At 34.2% G+C, this 17,358-nt stretch overlaps 2 protein-coding genes and 1 pseudogene across 2 annotated transcripts; all 3 read right to left on the reverse strand.

Annotated features, from left to right (window-relative positions):
• Positions 1-3,336: 3,336 nt before the first annotated feature.
• On the reverse strand, positions 3,337-4,561 carry LOC132179661 (cytosolic sulfotransferase 5-like). The gene has a single exon (XM_059592416.1). The coding sequence runs from the start codon at positions 4,552-4,554 to the stop codon at positions 3,529-3,531; it is 1,026 nt and encodes a 341-aa protein (XP_059448399.1). The 5' UTR covers positions 4,555-4,561; the 3' UTR covers positions 3,337-3,528.
• Positions 4,562-9,775: 5,214 nt separating this feature from the next.
• LOC132178414 (cytosolic sulfotransferase 5-like) lies at positions 9,776-11,498 on the reverse strand (annotated as a pseudogene).
• A 1,161-nt stretch (positions 11,499-12,659) lies between these two features.
• LOC132179220 (cytosolic sulfotransferase 5-like) lies at positions 12,660-14,772 on the reverse strand. The gene has a single exon (XM_059591890.1). The coding sequence runs from the start codon at positions 13,899-13,901 to the stop codon at positions 12,900-12,902; it is 1,002 nt and encodes a 333-aa protein (XP_059447873.1). The 5' UTR covers positions 13,902-14,772; the 3' UTR covers positions 12,660-12,899.
• Between the last annotated feature and the right edge of the window lie 2,586 nt (positions 14,773-17,358).

Consider the following 17,358-nt stretch of genomic DNA (forward strand, 5'->3'; position numbering starts at 1 on the left):
TTTTTCTTCTTCTCTTCTCCTTTTCTTTTTCTTCTCTTTCTTCTGCTTTCTTCGATCTGCCGTGGAGAGAAGGAAGATTGAGAGAGGAGAGAGAGAGGGTGTGGGGAAAATAAATGAGGAAGAAAGAATAAAAAGAGAAAGAAAGTTGAGGGAAAATAAGAAAAGGGAAAAATTTCAAAATCCCATTCATTTTTTTGTGACATGTCAATATTTAGCACAGTAGAAAATTCTGACGTGCCAGTTGGATACGTCATAATTTTCTGACGCACTAAATTAGCACAACAGAATTTTTTGACGCTCTATTTTAGCAAGTCAGAAAATTCTGACGTGTTAGTTGGACACGTCAGAATTTTCTAACGTGCTAAAATAGGACGTAAGAAAATTCTGACGCGCTATTTTACGTCAGAAAATAATAATTTTTTTGTAGTGTGTATGCCATTATTAAAGTTTACAATCGATGGAAGCAGAGTACACACAAGACATTTTATCAAAGATTGATCAGATGTCAACAAACACGTACACTAATAATTAATCAAATCAAAGAACACACGGAACATTTTATTCAGAGATTAACGAGATGCCAATACACACATTGACGAGAACAAAGAGACTTATACAATAATAATAATAATAATAATGAAAATGATGATGCGACCTGAATACCTAAACACTTAATCTAGTTCTATAAAACTTCTCTTCTGAGATGCGGTCTACACCTTGGGCCTTTTCTTCTGGGATGCGGTCCATGAAACTTCTCTTCTGAGCACCCCAGGAACTGAGCTAATCTCCTCAAATTGGCAGCGGGCTCCTCTTTCATTTCCTCAAACCTCAAGTAAAGAATATTTTGAGGCATTTCTAAGCTTTTCTTCCAATATCCCAAAACATTGTCCCAATAAGGCCAGCCTGTACAAACTTACTCCCCTAAAAAACTTGTCAAAAGCCTTTTCAATTGAAATGGTGCCCTAAATCGTTGGTTTCGACTTGTTGGTGAAGTGCCAAAGTGACACAAAAGTGTCCGTAGGGTTCTAACACTAATACACAATCTTGCAAGCCGAGTCTTTCACAGATGTCGGTAGCACAACAAAAGGTAAATGAGTTGAAAAGCTAGAGCCTTGGAAAGGCAAAGGAGGTGAGGTCTGGAACCTGATTTTCAGTATAGAGATTGATATCCAAGAAGGGTACAAGAACATCCCTAAGAGGTAGATCAATCGGCTGGGACCACGCCTAATGAAGTGGAGGTCACTAGTTCGAATCCCCCTCCCCCCTCTTGTGTGGATATGTTAAAAAAAAAAAAAAAAAAAAAAAGGGCACAAGAACATGAGAGTTGTTGGCAAGTAGAGTGTTGGAGTCTCTCACCTTGTTTTGTGATTCATTTCATGCATGGTAAATCACCAGTTGTTTTAAAAGCTTAAGTTTACAAGAAAATGTAAATTTAATTATTTAATTACCACTCCCCCTCCCCACAAGTGAGGTGAATTAATGGAGTCAATATTCGATCTATGGACCTTTAGCTGATACCATGTTAAATCATCACTTACCTTAAAAGTTTATGCTTATAAAAAGAAGTAAATTTAATTATTAATCAACATTTTAACAATACATCCGCTCTCTATATATAACTAAGATCCTCACCCAAACAACCCATCAATTAGGGACCGAATGGAAATTTTTCATTCTAGAACCAAAATATAAATGAAAGGTGAAACCTAATTTTAATAAGGGTTAAAGCTTAAAAGAAACCCTTTGCCTATATGTAGTTCGAGGGGTGGCGAAGAAATCCATTAAAATCTAGATTTACAAACGTTAAAAATAAAATGATAAGATTCAGAAGGCGAAGATTGAGAGAGATATAAATCGTCATCGTCGTCCTCGTGTAGGGTCGTTATTAATTTATTGTCATTTATTTATTTATTTAACTTTTTCTCATGCCTCTTGGGACATGGGTATTATTGGTTGCTCTTGCTCGAAAGTCGAAACGAAAAAATAAAAGGTGAACTCAGAAAAGCAGAAGCTATCATTAATTCATTGACATGGATATTATTCATTGAAACCCCTTATCCTTCAAGATTTTCTATTTGTCTTTCTTTCTTTTCTTTTTTTTTTTCCATTTAATTTTTTTTTAAGAAAAATCAACAATTGAATGTTTAAGACTCACACTTTCACCCGTGTTCACCCATGCATGTGGCCAGTGGCCCCCGGTAATTTTTTTTTTTTTAAAAAATTTATTAAGTATTTTCAATCAAAATTTTAAGGGTGCCCCTAGTAAAAAAAAATTACTAAGGGCGCCCTTGGCCTTCTTTTTGTCGTTCAAATGGTCATTATGTAGAGAAATGGGGCTATTTTTTATTAAAGAGAGAAAATAAAGTTATATTTTATTAGTGGAGAAAGAGTAGATAATAGTTTATTATTAAAAAAAGATAGTGGGTGAATTTTTTAGTGTTTCTGGTCGTAGTTTATAGATAAATATGATTTTTTTTTTTTGTTGCTAAATTTAGACTCTAGTCTCTTTTATGTAGGCTTAAACTCTAATGTAATTTATGCTTTGAGATTTGAGGCTTTTCTAAAAGAAATAGCCGTATGCTAATAGCCCACTAAAAGTACTCATTTTTCTTAGACACTAGTAGTCATTTGATTGTGCTTAGTTTATTTCGTAAGTAGTTTAAATTATTATGTGCTTGTGACATCGTTAGATGAAGATTTTTAATAGTTACTTTGATTTTTATTTTTTTGTTTTTTGTTTTTTTTGGTAATTTGATGAGTTTGATTTGATTTGTGATACATAAATTATGGTATAATTTATTTTTTGATTGTATTTACCGTATTATAAAAAATATATATAGTACATAAAGAAAAAAAAATTTATTTTTTTACACCCCTGGCAACTCCAATTCCTAGATCCGCCACTGCATGTGGCGTCCCATTGCGCATGCTATTTCGTATATCATTTTTCATTGATATAGCATTGTTAATTCACCTTCATATCAATCTTATTGATACATAATTGCTGCTGCACAATCATTTTTATGGCTTATAGGGCCCGTTTGGGAGTGCGATTTCAATAAATGCGATTTTAAAAATTGTGTTTTTAAAAATTGCGTTTTTAAAATCGCTACTTTTTAAAATCAACCTTCTAAAACTTTTAACTTTTGAGAAACTTAATTAAAAGATGATCATACATTAATTACAATTTAATCATAGTTGTGTCGTACGTACAATGTAAATATCCAAACACAATTTTTTTATTATCACACACACACACACACACACATATATATATATATATATATATCAAAGAGAATACAAATAACATTTTATTGAACGTTGATAATATGTCAACATAATTATACATGCACATTGACAATCGAAACAGAGAACACAAATAAAAAAAGTAATTGAAGATTGATCAGATGTCAACATATAGTTGACAACCGAATCAAGAATACACAAAAATTTATTCGGAGGCTAATTAGATGCCAACACAACACAACATAAGGGAAATTAATTATGATGCAGTGCCTAAATTCGTACCTAAAATCTTAACCCAGTACCATGAAACTTCTCTTCAGTAATGCGGTCCAATTTCTTTATCATCTCAGCTGTCAAGTAATTCATCCAGTCTCCAACTTGACCTCGACGAAAATATATGTTGTTCTCCTGGCCGAGTGATCCTTTTCCACTTTTATTCACCTCCAAGTTTCTCATATTGTTAAAACTACATAACTTTGAGATATCATTCACTACACCTTTTGCCTCTTCTTCCGGAGAAAAAGGCCACCCCAAAAAGTCAGCCAGCCTCCTCATATTGGCAATTGGCTGCTCTTTCATTTCCTCATACTTCAAGAAGAGTACTTTTTCAGGCTTTTCAATGCTTTCTTTCCAATATCCCAAAACATGATCCCAGTATGGGCCAAATCCACTCGATCCCCTACAAAACATATCAAAAGCGTCTTCAAGTGAGAGGGCACCTGTACTAGTACTCATTGGTCTCAACCTGTTGCAAAAATGCCAAAATGACACAAGAGTGTCCTTAGGGTTCCTACACAAATACACGATCTTACAATTAGTTGAGTTCTTTGCAGATATTGGTAGCATGGAATAAGGCAGATGGGTTGAGAAAAGCCTTCGAGAGGTAAAAGAATTAGTAGTGAGATCTGGAACCTCTCTTTTATTGTATAAGTCAATCTCCAAGGTGGGCACAAGAATATGAGGGTTGACTGTGAGCAGAGGGTGTCGTTGAGTGTCCGGATAGCGCAACCTGTTCACTAAGGCGAAGGAGATGGCCTTCAACCATGTGGTGCCGGCTTTGGGATTGGTGGCAAGGAGGATATCGGTGTCATGATCAGCTTGGAAGTGTTTTTGGAATGCTACAACTCCTTGCATGAACAAAGTTTCAAACCAAAAGCCTTGATATTGATGGATTGTTTCATGAACCCAGCCTCGTTGTGTAGGCAGGGTGGATATGAGATCCCTGCATTCTTGGGTCATTTCAAGTTCTTGCAAATGCTTGGGAAGCGGAGGAGAAAGAGGTGGTTGATCATCATCAGGTGTAGCCATATGTATAATATTAGTTGGAGTCTTACCTTTTTTTGTGCGTGGTTCATATATATATAGGAACATCCTAGCTAAGTAATCTGTTTATGGGCCAGGGAGTAAAAGAAAAAAATAATGCATCTATATATATATATATATATATACCCACCAGTCACCAATTGAATGGGAGTTGCAAGTCAATTTTTTATTTTTTATTTTTTCCTTTTTTTCCTGTTACTGCCTCGTGATTCACTCTCTCTCTATACCCACCAGTCACCAATTGAATGGGAGTTGCAACTCCCATTCACTTTTTTATTTTTTATTTTTTCCTTTTTTCCTGTTACTGTTATTAAAAACGAATTGTATGTTATTTTTTGTTTTAAGATAGAAACAAAATAAATAAATAACTACTAAAAAAAAAAAGATTGCTTTTGTTATTTTGAGGCAATGGTAGCAAAAAAGTCAGTGAGTGGAACACAATGATAGCTTTAGAGAGAATGAAAGGAAAGCAAAAGAAGTCAATCGAAGTTTGGGATATTAAACATTCAATTCCTTTTTCTTTTTTCTTTTTTTCCTTGGAACCATCAAAGAATTTTCTGGCAAACAAAATGCAGGTAGCATATACCAAATTAGAACAATTCAGTCAGACTGCTGTATAGCTATTATTACATGAGATTTAGCATGGTTGAGGCGACAAGGGTACCTTGCCTTTTTTTTTGTTTCTTTGTGACAAATACTCATTGAGGGATTTGCAATATTCATTTAGGATGAATAAACCTCAAGGGATATTAATTATTATGTATATATACATGTATTCCTTAAAGTTATATCGAATATGGTTTAAGGTGCGTTAACGAAATAGTTGAGGTGTAACAATGCTACTTTGCTCACTTGAACAACTTTTAGAACATGTCTTGCGAAATACAATTTTAAATGCCATGAAAAGTTTTGGCTTTCCTCATTAGACACTAATTAATTTTTAGATGAGATGGTTGAAGGCCCGATCCAATAAAAATTATTACATATAATATATAGGGATTAGAGCTTCTACAACCCAGTTTGTAAACAATTTGTGTCATTATTTCGGCACAAGTATTTTCGTGCCTGATTCCTTAGTATTATTTGGCAAAAGCACCTATATTAAACTTCAATAGAGCTTCTTTGGACGTAATCTTAACTCAAAATAGTAATAATAAGCCAATTAAGATGGTTAGTAATTGACTTCTTGTTAGAGCACAATGACTTAGCAATTTCTAATTTTTAGCTAAAATAGGTAATGAAAAAAAAAAAAAAAACCACTCCATCGGCTTATGCAGATTTAAATGGAGAACCCATTCGTGAACAAATCCCATTTCCCCTCTGGGAAGCGTACTTCCAATGGTACTCCCAGTACTGCATCTTGAGCTCCTCCATGAGGGCCCAGTAGTGGTCCCTATAGGCTATAGCATTTCGTGAGCTACCTGAGGTGGTGGCACCGGCGGCAGAGGAGCTCCTCCTGGCGCGTGAGGTGGCGAAGCCTTCTTGGGAGGGTCTGATAGGTGAGCAGGTGGTGGTTCTACTGGTAGTGGGTTTTGGGTCTTGTCCGTCCGAAGCGGTGGCCCATGGGGTGTAGACACTGTAGAGAGAAAAAAAAACGTTAAAAACTTTTTCTAGTGGCTTGAAATGTTTGTTTGTTTGTTTTTTTTTTTTAAATCCTGAGCTGAGCTGAGGCCCAAAAGAATAAAAGGAAAAATAACAGGGTAATGGGCTTACAATTAAAACGACATCAACAGAAGCTTGCGTTGAGCCTGTGGACTGGTGAAACTGTGAAGCCCAAATCTGCAACAATAATGGGTTTAATCGTTAGCAGTTTTTGGTGTTGTTGGCTCTTGTCCCAAAACCATTTTCATTATATGTAAATATGTAATGATTTAGAATTCCCCACCCATTATAAAAATTTATAAAAAAAAAAAAAAAAGAAAAAAAAAAAAGGAAAACCTTGTATCAGGTCTATTTGCAAAAGTAATGTTTTGCAGCATCTAATATAAGGTGTACACATCAGCTCGGTTACACCTGATAGAATAGGAACAAAAACATTGGATTTTATTTCTCTCCCACTTTCTATTTTTCTTTATTTGCTGGTTCATCTTCACCGAAAATTTTATTTCATCTTCTTCTCTTTCTCTCCCACTTTCTCTTCTTCTCTTTCTCTCCTAGACTCCCACCATTTACCCACCACATCCACTATAGCCGCAATAGCAACATCCATGGCTAGATCACAGCAGGCAGCAACCCTTTCTGGCGGATCCCTTTAGGGTGATAGAATCCTTATAAAGTTAACCTTCTTCCTCTAGGTTTTAGTTTTAAATCCAAAAACAAGTTTAGAGACATTAGAAACAGGTTTTGAGAGATTAGAAACGAATTTTAAGGCTGAGTTTGGCAGAAAAGTGGCCAAAGAGGGTGATCCACAACTAGGTGACGGTCAGACCCACGGCTGGGTTTGCCGTGACCCAACCGTGGGTCACAGTGGTTTGCTGGCGCCTTGGGATGCTGGCCTGCGCCAGTGGTTTGGTTGTGGGTTTGCTGTTATCTAGTGTTTTAATCTTATTTTGTTAAAATGTACTGAGTGATGTGTCAACACATGAATGAATGCTGCAAAATACCACTTTTACGCACTGACTAGAGAAATGCTTGGCTTCATTAAAAAATTAATTTTTTTGCCATTTTAATCCTAAGTGGTATGGTCAATTTTTCATAAATCTATTAATTTATTGTTTAAAATCTATTAATTTTAAAATAGACCATGTCACCTAAAATTAAAATGGCTAAAAAATAAACTTTTTAATGAAGCCTAGCATTTCTCCTCTAAAAAAAAAATAAAAAAAATTAAGAGCATGTTTCCACCAATAAGAGTCGGTCAAACTCCAGCGGTCTATAAGTCTATTGCCCTACAACTTTCCCATCATTAAGGATATTCAGATTCATGGTGTACCTTTTCTTACTTACTTATTTTCCAAGCATTTAATATTAATAAACTGCAATTAATATTTCAGAGAAATTTTACCTTTTAGCATATATATATATATATATATATATAACTGTCTAGAAATTTTACCTTAACCACCTGAATGAAATTAGGCCCCGTAAAGTGACTCTTTTGGAATTTGATGTTTTTTTTTTTTTTTTTTTAATTTGATGTTGCGCATGCTCCAAACGTCCATGGCAAATGGACATTGCCATAGAATGTGAAACCCCACCTCCGCCTCTCTCTCACATATTGGACACATAGGGTCATTGACAATATGCCTCTTGTATAGGGAAAAATGCAATTCCTAAGTTTATTCTTACGTACCATCATTAACTATATTCTTCATCATAATAAATGAAAACGCTCTAATTAATTAATGACACGGTGCGCCATTAATATTAATGAAATATTCCTAGAATTGTTCAAATAAATCTATAAAATAATAAAATAGTATATATACACAGATATCTTCTAAATTTGATTCCATTTTTTAATTTTTTTATTTCTTATATAAGATTCTTTAATCTATTGATATCTTAAATTGTTACAAATTTCACTAATAATAAAAGGTTAAAATAAGTAGATCGAGTAAGATCAGATCCGATCAATGTTGATAGTTTTTACTCCATAATGTGAATAACATCTACTTTTCTTTTATAAAACAATTTTAAAGACTAAAATTATCCAATTAAAAAAGAAAAAAAAACAAAACCCTATCCGTATCCATCCGTCATTCTGTAAATCATATGGACCGACAATGGCACCAGTGGCTATAAAGTTATTGACATTAAGCAAACAAAGAAAATAGTTCGTGGGTCCAATCTAATTGGCTTGAATTAAATATGTACAACTGTGGTACGAAATCCCAATCCACAACAATTAGGTCACATGCTGAAAATGGGCTTATTTATTTATTTATATATATATGTATGCGCAAAATTTTGTATAAAAGAAACGTACAAAGGGACATGTCACGCTCTAAATTTGCTTTTAAAAGATTGATAATTATAGCTAAATCTTATTGGACCCAACTTTTACCAGCCAACCTAAAATTGATTTCTTTATGTCCCGTAAGTGCCAAGCAAACTTTTAATTTTTTTTTTAAAAAAAAACAAGAGTTACTTTTTCCCAAATTCCATTCACACCCAAATTTTTCTTTATATCTTTCTTTTTGTGTTGGTGAGGGTTTATTTAATTTTAAATTTATACCACATCATAAAAAGACAACAAACCAATAAAATTGAAATTATTCAAATTGAAGCCCCACTCACATTCTTGGAGTAATTTTAGAAGTCATTTTTGTATTTCTCTTGTATCATTTTAAGAGTGAGATAATTTTTAAAATTATCATTCCATCAAAATTTAATAATAATCAATCATAAGGCCAATAATGATTTTAAAAATCACATCATTTTTTGAGTAAAAAAATAAAAATAAAAAATAAACACAAGAGTGACTTTTAACATTACACCACATCTTCTCCCTATAGGGTCGTTACAATTAGGGCTAATAAAATGGGTTGGCATCTCGGGTTCGTGTCAACCCAGTTGACCCGCGAACCTGTTTATGCTAACCCGAATCCGACACATTTATATAAACATGTCGAACTACACAAACCTGAACACGACACGTTTTCTTAAGGGGTAACACGACACGACATGTGTAATTGTTTAGATAAACACGTCGTTTCGGGTTGACACGACCCAACCCCGTGAACACGTTTTATTTAGCTGTCAATAGGTTCCGGCATGACCCAACAGTGAGTCATTTTTATTTTTATAGCCTAACCAAAATGGTAAAATCCCAGCAATGTGGCAGTTTTTAATTGAAAAAAAATTGTGTTTGAGAGAATTGATAGAAAGCCTCCAAAACAACAAAAGCTAATTCATGGATCTATTATTAGTGGTGATTGAGTTTGAGCATGTACATCTCAACATATCTTAAAATAACTTGCATAAATTCAACAAACATATGGACAATCTATTTAGCACAATTTTAAGGTACGTGTCTAATTCCAATGGACATCTATAGCATGCAATACTAAACAAATGAATGGCAATTTTTTTTTATTCTCTTTTACCTTTTATTACTATTCAAATAAAAAAACACGACAAAATAAATTTTTCTACTTTTTAATACCACTTTTTCACTTTTCTATACCAATTATTATTTTATTTTTTAATTTTTTTTATTGTGAACAGTGTCTTGGAAAAGCATTGTTGTTTAACAAACAAGGCCCTAGTTCCATGACACTTCTCTTCTGAGATGCGCACGGTCTAATTTTTCTATCATCTCCGTCGTCAAGTGATTCATCCAATCTCCAACCTCAACTCGACGAAAAAATGCAGTGGCAGAGCCACATGGAGGCCAGAGGTGGCCACGGCCCTACGTAGGATTTTTTTTTAAAAAAAAAAAAAAAAAAAAATCTAAACAGTCCCCTTCAAACTATTAAGAGAAAAATATATAAGCGGCCCTACGTGAAATTTTTTAAACTCCTCCATTACTCCTTGGCTTCTCAAATCTCGCGCTTCCGCCTTCTTTTTCCTTTCTTTTTCACATTTTTCTTCTTTTCCCACCTTCTCCGCCAACTTCCTCTTTCTCTTTTTTGTTTTATTTTTATTTTCTCCTTCCCCACCACTCACTTTGTTTTATATTATTTACTTTATTTCTTTGTCTCCCACTATCCACTCTCTTTCTTTTGTGTTTTTTTTTACTCCCTTTCTCAAGCTTCCGGCTTCTTCTCTCCCTTTCTCTTCTCCCTCTGTGGTTTAGTCCCTCTCAATTTCTCAAATCAAATACTCTTTTAGGTTTCGACTTTATTAAATTAGGGCTTTTGGTATGTAAATTTGATATTAGTTCATTGGAGATATTAGTTCATTGGAGTTTGATCCTGAATTGTATCATCACATACGAAAATATGATGTTAATCAACGAGGTGCGAAATAACTCAACGCATGTCACACTTTTTGAGGTTAGTACTCTAAGTTCAATTTCTAATCTAAGTGGTCTTGTAATTTGAATATTTTTGTTATTAATTATTGAGAATATTGGTTGTTAGATTTTAAACATTTAACTGAAGAATTTGACACAATTCTAAGCTCAATTCATCATTGTATTTAAGTACTAGTGATTAGAAAAAGAAGAAAAAATAGGAAAAAAGTACCAGTTCATTACACGGTGTCAAAAAAAAAAAAAAAAAAAATCCTAATAATCAAAAAAAAAAAAAACTTAAGAAAATTTTTTTTAGTGTAGCGGCCCTTCAATATGAAAAGGCTGGCTCCGCCACTGAAAAAATGCATTGTTCTCCTCGCAGGGCGCCAGACAATTTTCCACTCTTATTCACTTCCAAGTTGTTCAAATTGTTTTTTTTACAAAAAATGAAAAACTAAATAAAAAATAAAAAAATAAAACTGTTCAAATTGTCAAAACTACACAACCTTAATTAAGAAATTATCCTCTACATGCACCTTGGGCCTTTTCTTCTGGGGACGAAGGGCACCCCAGCAACTGAGCCAATCTCTTCAAATTGGCAGCGGGCTACTCTTTCATTTCCTCAAACCTCAAGAAAAGAATATTTTGAGGCATTTCTAAGATTTTCTTCTAATATCCCAAAACATTGTCCCAATAAGGTAGGCTCGTACAAACTCACTCCCCTACAAAACTTGTCAAAAGCCTTTTCAATTGAAATGGTGCCCTGAATCATTGGTCTCGACTTGTTGGTGAAGTGCCAAAGTGACACAAAAGTGTTCTTAATTACTTAGGGTTCTAACACAAATACACAATCTTGCAAACCGAGTGTTTCACAGATGTCGGTAGCACAACAAAAGGTAAATGAGTTGAAAAGTTAGAGCCTTGGAAAGGCAAAGGAGGTGAGGTCTGGAAGCTAATTTTCAGTATAGAGATTGATATCCAAGAAGGGCACAAGAACATGAGAGTTGTTGGCGTGTAGAGGGTATTCATTTCATGCCTCGTAAATCACTAGTTGTCTTAAAAGTTTAATTTTACAAGAAAATATAAATTTAATCATTTAATTACCACTCCCCCCCCCAATTCACAAGTGAAGTGAATTGGCGGAGTCAATATTCGATCTATGGACTTTTAGCTGATACCATGTTAAATCATCACTTATCTTAAAAGTTTATGCTTATAAAAAGATGTAAATTTAATTATTAATCAACATTTTAACAATACATCCGCTCTCTATATATAACTAAGATCCTCACCCAAACAACCCATCAATTAGGGACCAAATGAAAATTTTTCATTCTAGAACCAAAATATAAATGAAAGGTGAAACCTAATTTTAATAAGGGATAAAGCTTAATTTTTAAGCTTTTATATATATATATATATATATATATATATATATATAAAAGCTTAAATTTAAAAGAAACCCTTTGCCTATATTGTAGTTCGAGGGGTGGCGAAGAGATCCATTAAAATCTAGATTTACAAACGTTAAAAATAAAATGATAAGATTCAGATGGCGAAGATTGAGAGAGATGTAAATCGTCGTCGTCGTCGTCGTCCTCATGTAGGGTCATTATTAATTTATTGTCATTTATTTATTTATTTAACTTTTTCTCATGCCTCATGGGACATGGATATTATTGGTTGCTCTTGCTGGAAACGAAAAAATAAAAGGTGAACTCAGAAAAGCAGAGGCTATCATTAATTCATTGACATGGATATTATTCATTGAAACCACCGACACTCCTTTATCCTTCTAGATTTTCTATTTGTCTTTTTTCTTCTTCTTTTTTCCCATTTAATTTTTTTAAGAAAAATCAACAATTGAATGTTTAAGACTCACATGTTCACCCATGTTCACCCATGCATGTGGCGTCCCATTTCGCATGCTATTTCGTATATCATTTTGTCACTGATATAGCATTGTTAATTCACCTTCAGATCAATCTTATTGATACATTATTGCTGCTGCACAATCATTTTTATGCCTTATAACCTTCTAAAACTTTTAACTTTTGAGAAACTTAATTAAAAGATGATCATACATTAATTACAATTTAATCATAGTTCATAGTTGTGTCGTACATACAATGTAAATATCCAAACACAATTTTTTTTATTATCACACATATATATATATATATATCAAAGAAAATACAAATAACATTTTATTGAACGTTGATAATATGTCAACATAATTATACATGCACATTGACAATCGAAACAGAGAACACAAATAAAAAAAGTAATTGAAGATTGATCAGATGTCAACATATAGTTGACAACCGAATCAAGAATACACAAAAATTTATTCGGAGGTTGATTAGATGCCAACACACAATATATACTTAAATAAGAGAAATTAATTTTGATGCAGCGCCTAAATACGTACCTAAAATCTTAACCCAGTGCCATGAAACTTCTCTTCAGTAATGCGGTCCAATTTCTTTATCATCTCAGCTGTCAAGTATTTCATCCAGTCTCCAACTTCACCTCGACGAAAAAATACCTTATTCTCTACGCCAAACGATTTTTCATTTTTATTCACCTCCAACTTGCTCAAATTATCAAAACTACATAATCTTGAGATATCATTCACTACACCTTTTGCCTCTTCTTCCGGAGAAAAAGGGCACCCCAAAAAGTCAGCCAGCCTCCTCAAATTGGCAATTGGCTGCTCTTTCATTTCCTCATACTTCAAGAAGAGTACTTTTTCTGGCTTTTCAATGCTTTCTTTCCAATATCCCAAAACATGATCCCAGTATGGGCCAAATCCACTCGATCCCCTACAAAACATATCAAAAGCGTCTTCAAGTGAGAGGGCACCTGTACTCATTGGTCTCAACCTGTTGAAGAAATGCCAACGTGACACAAAAGTGTCCTTAGGGTTCCTACACAAACACACAATCTTGCAAGTGGAGTTCTTTGCAGATATTGGTAGCAGGGAATAAGGTAAATGGGTTGAGAAAAGCCTTGGAGAGGTAAAGGAGGTGAGATCTGGAACCTCTTTTTTATTGTATAAGTGCTCCAAGATGGTCACAAGAACGTGAGGATTGATTGTGAGGAGAGGGTGTTGTTGAATGTCCGGATAGCGCACCCGGTTCAGTAAGCCGAAGGAGAGGGCCTTCAACCAAGTGGTGCCGGCTTTGGGATTGGTGGCAAGGAGGATATCGGTGTCATGAGCTTGGAAGTGTTTTTGGAATGCTACAACTCCTTGCATGATCCAAGTTTCAAGCCAAAAGCCTTGATATTGATGGATTGTTTCATGAATCCAGCCTCGTTGTGTAGGCAAAGTGTATATGAGATCCCTGCATTCTTGGGTCATTTCAGGTTCTTGGAAATACTTGGGAATCGGAGGAGAAAGAGGTGGTTGATCATCATCAGGTGTAGCCATATGTATAATATTAGTTGGAGTCTTACCTTATTTTGTGCGTGTTCGTATACATATATAGGAACATCCTAGCTAAATAATCTGTTTAGAGAAATGCTAGATTTACAACCATTTCTACAAACAGAATTGCACAAGCTGACGTGGCCACGTTTGTTTGTTTTTTTTATTCTTTCTTTTCTCATTCTTTTGTTTTCTTCTTCGTTCTCTTTCTCTTTTCTCACCTGCTCCCATTTGCCTTTGTCCATTTGCAGAGAGTGACGGAAAGTGTGAGACGATGAGAGAGAGACGCAAGGAGAGAAGAGAGAAAATTTTGGGGCCGAGGGAGAGACGAACAGGCAGTGAGATAGAGAGAAGACCTAGAAAGAGAGGGAGAGGGACGGAGCTGAGAGAGCTCGTGAAGGAGCAAAGATGGCAACAGAGATGGGCGTAAGGCAAAGCAGAGTGAGATACAGGGAGAGAGTGGGATTTGAGAGAAAACAGAGATGGCGTGAGGATGGTAAGAGAGAGAGAGCTAGGCTGAGAGTTTCAGGGAGGAAGAAAATGAGCAGAGACAGAGGGACAGAGAGCTAGAGAGAGAGAAGTTTCAGAAAAATGGGTTCTTCAAGGGTATAAATTGTTCCCTTTTGTTTTTAATTCTTGGTTATAGTTGCGTTTTCTTGTGTTGACCATGGATTCTTGTGAGCATTTGATTCTAGGTCTCAATTGTGGAGGATTTTTGTGTCAATTTTCTTAATCCTAATCGAATGGGTCTTGAGGTTTCGGTGTTGAATTTTTTTGGGTTTGATTTTAGAGTTACTGTGCATGTCCTCGAGTCTCTCTCATCGTCGCACACTCTCCGTCACTCTCTGCAAATGATGGACAAAGGCAAATGGGAGCAGTTGAGAAAAGAGAAAGAAGGAAGAAGAAAACAAAAGAAAGAATAAAAAAAACAAAGTGGCCACGTCAGCTTGTGCAATTCTATTTGTGGAAATGGTTGTAAATCTAGCATTTCTCTTAACAGATTACTTAGCTAGGATATTCCTATATATATATATATAGACACGAACCACGCACAAAATATTCGTATCTTCATTTCTTCTCCCTTTGCCAAACAGAGAAAGCTTAAAGACAAAAAGAATTGGGTTAGATGAAAACTCGGAAAAAAAGAATAGGAAAAATATTCGCATCTTCATTTTCCTCCGTTTCCCGGGACCCAAACAGAGAACTCGGAGAAGATGAGACGATGCAGTTCGAAGATGAAATGATGCAGCAAAAACTTAGACCGATCAAGACCCAACAGAAACCCTGAAACCCAGACCAATCAAACCAGACCTCACGGTTCTCATACATGCTCACCAGACTTCACCATTCAGGGAGATCGAGAGGGTTAAGCAGAGAGTGGGATGGAGATGAGTGAGGCAGAGAGGGAGAGAGGTGCGGCTGGAAGGGAAAGAAAAAAGACGGAGATGAGATGAGAGAGAGAGAGACAGAGAGAGAGAAAGAAGGGTTAAATTAAAAGAATAAAATATAAAAAAGTAAAATAAAAATAATAATATTTTAGTGATATAAGAAAACACAAATTGACATAAAAAAGTAAAAGTTAGTTTAAATCATTAAACTTAGAGAATATGACCGGAGAGCTGCTAGAATGCTCTTAATAAGAGTTATAAAATTGTGAGACTCATATCCTTAATTGACTGCGTGAATATTCATGATTATTATTAAGTTGGTCCTTAATTTATAACTAAATTTATAAAATTCAAACAACAATGAACTTGACCAAACTTCAAAAGTACGTAGGTTAAATTTGATCTTCGCCCACTACAGGTAATTAATACTCAAGTTAATTAAGCAGATGAGATGATCTATCAATCACAAATGATGGACATAAATTTTTTTTTTTTTTTTTAAGTAAATCTTGGTTAAGCTCTATATATACGAGTCTTTGGACACACATATATTTTGCCTATTTAATTTTGATTGAAATAATAGGTTAGTTGCAAGTTTCTACTATTGAAACAATGGCCCGTGATTCTCTCTCTCTCTCTCTATATATATATATGATTGATCATTACACCTAACATCTTGATATATATGACTGATCATTTTGTATCATTAGTGGAAAAATAGACAGATCGAAGAAGAGAAAGAAAGTTGACAGCGTAGATAGACATGCATGTTGTCAAAAGCACCGGCAAAAATCTAAAACAAACGTGGATGCTGGATAGGGTGCTCTTTAAAGTTGACAAAAATGGGCCAATTGATTTAGAGTTATTGGAATACTGATTAGATGGTCACTATGTACACTATGAAAAGAGCTTTTAGATTGAAGTTTTGAAAAATGTTATTTGGTATTTTTATTTTTAATGTAGCACATATTTACATTCACCTTTTTTTAAAAAAAAAAAAAATAAATAAATACAAAATAACAAAGAAAATACTTTTTTGAGAAAATACTTGAAGATTAACACTTAAAAATATCAAGCAACATTTCTCTTGAAGTTTTACACAATTTTGATAATTGTTGCCAAATTATGGCAGAATTGATTTATTGCACACCGCGTGATATTTTTGGGATCCAGATCTCCCCGAATTCTTAATAAAGGATTTGAGTTTCTCAAATTCTTAAATTTGGTCGTCTATTATATCTAAGGGTTAAAACAAATGCCACATTTTTTTGTTTTATTAAGGAAACAAAATAACTCATTATATTCCCCAAATAAAAAGGTAACCATAAATGATCTTATTTTCTTTTAGAAGTGATTTAATTATTTTGTTTCTCTCTAAAAAAAAATAATGTACAACTCATTTTCCTCCCAAAACAAAAATAACTTACGCTTCTTCCTCATGTCAAAGTGAAAGAAAATCTTAGATTTTTTAACTTCTTCCGGTAATTCTGAAGAAAAGAAAAAGAAAAAGAAAAAGTAAAAAGTAAAAAGTAAAAAAAAAAAAAATTTTAAAAAAAAATTCTCACACCCAAACAACTTAGAATTTGTTCCCACGTTTCTGAACTAGTTCAAAACGTTACACCCCCTGTTCGGCCACCCCCTTCTTTTTTCTTTTTCTTTTTTTTTTCTTAAATTTTTATTAATTTTTTTAATTTAAAATAATATTTTATTATTATTTTTATTAATGGAATATGTATTTTCATTTGTGACCATAAAATTTTTGAGATGAAATTCTAACCATAAATTGAATATTTTCGGTCCATAATGAACCAAAGAGAATTTGTTCCAGAGTAGAGCCCCCGCATGGCAGCGTGGCATAAATATTTTGGCTCAAGAAGCAAATTCGGATTTCAAAGTTGTCATTTTTTATTTTTTTTTTTTAATGATCATAGAGTCCCTTGGCAGCCTTGCGTGAGCTTCTTCAACTTTTTTATTTCTTAATTTTATTGCCGCATGCTAATTGAGTATCCCAAGAACCCAACGACCGCTTTATTCTTTCTTTTCTCCTTTCTTATCTTCCTACTGACAACACA

The sequence above is a fragment of the Corylus avellana genome, chromosome ca4 (assembly GCF_901000735.1).
Source record: "Corylus avellana chromosome ca4, CavTom2PMs-1.0".
NCBI classification, from domain to species: Eukaryota; Viridiplantae; Streptophyta; class Magnoliopsida; order Fagales; family Betulaceae; genus Corylus; species Corylus avellana.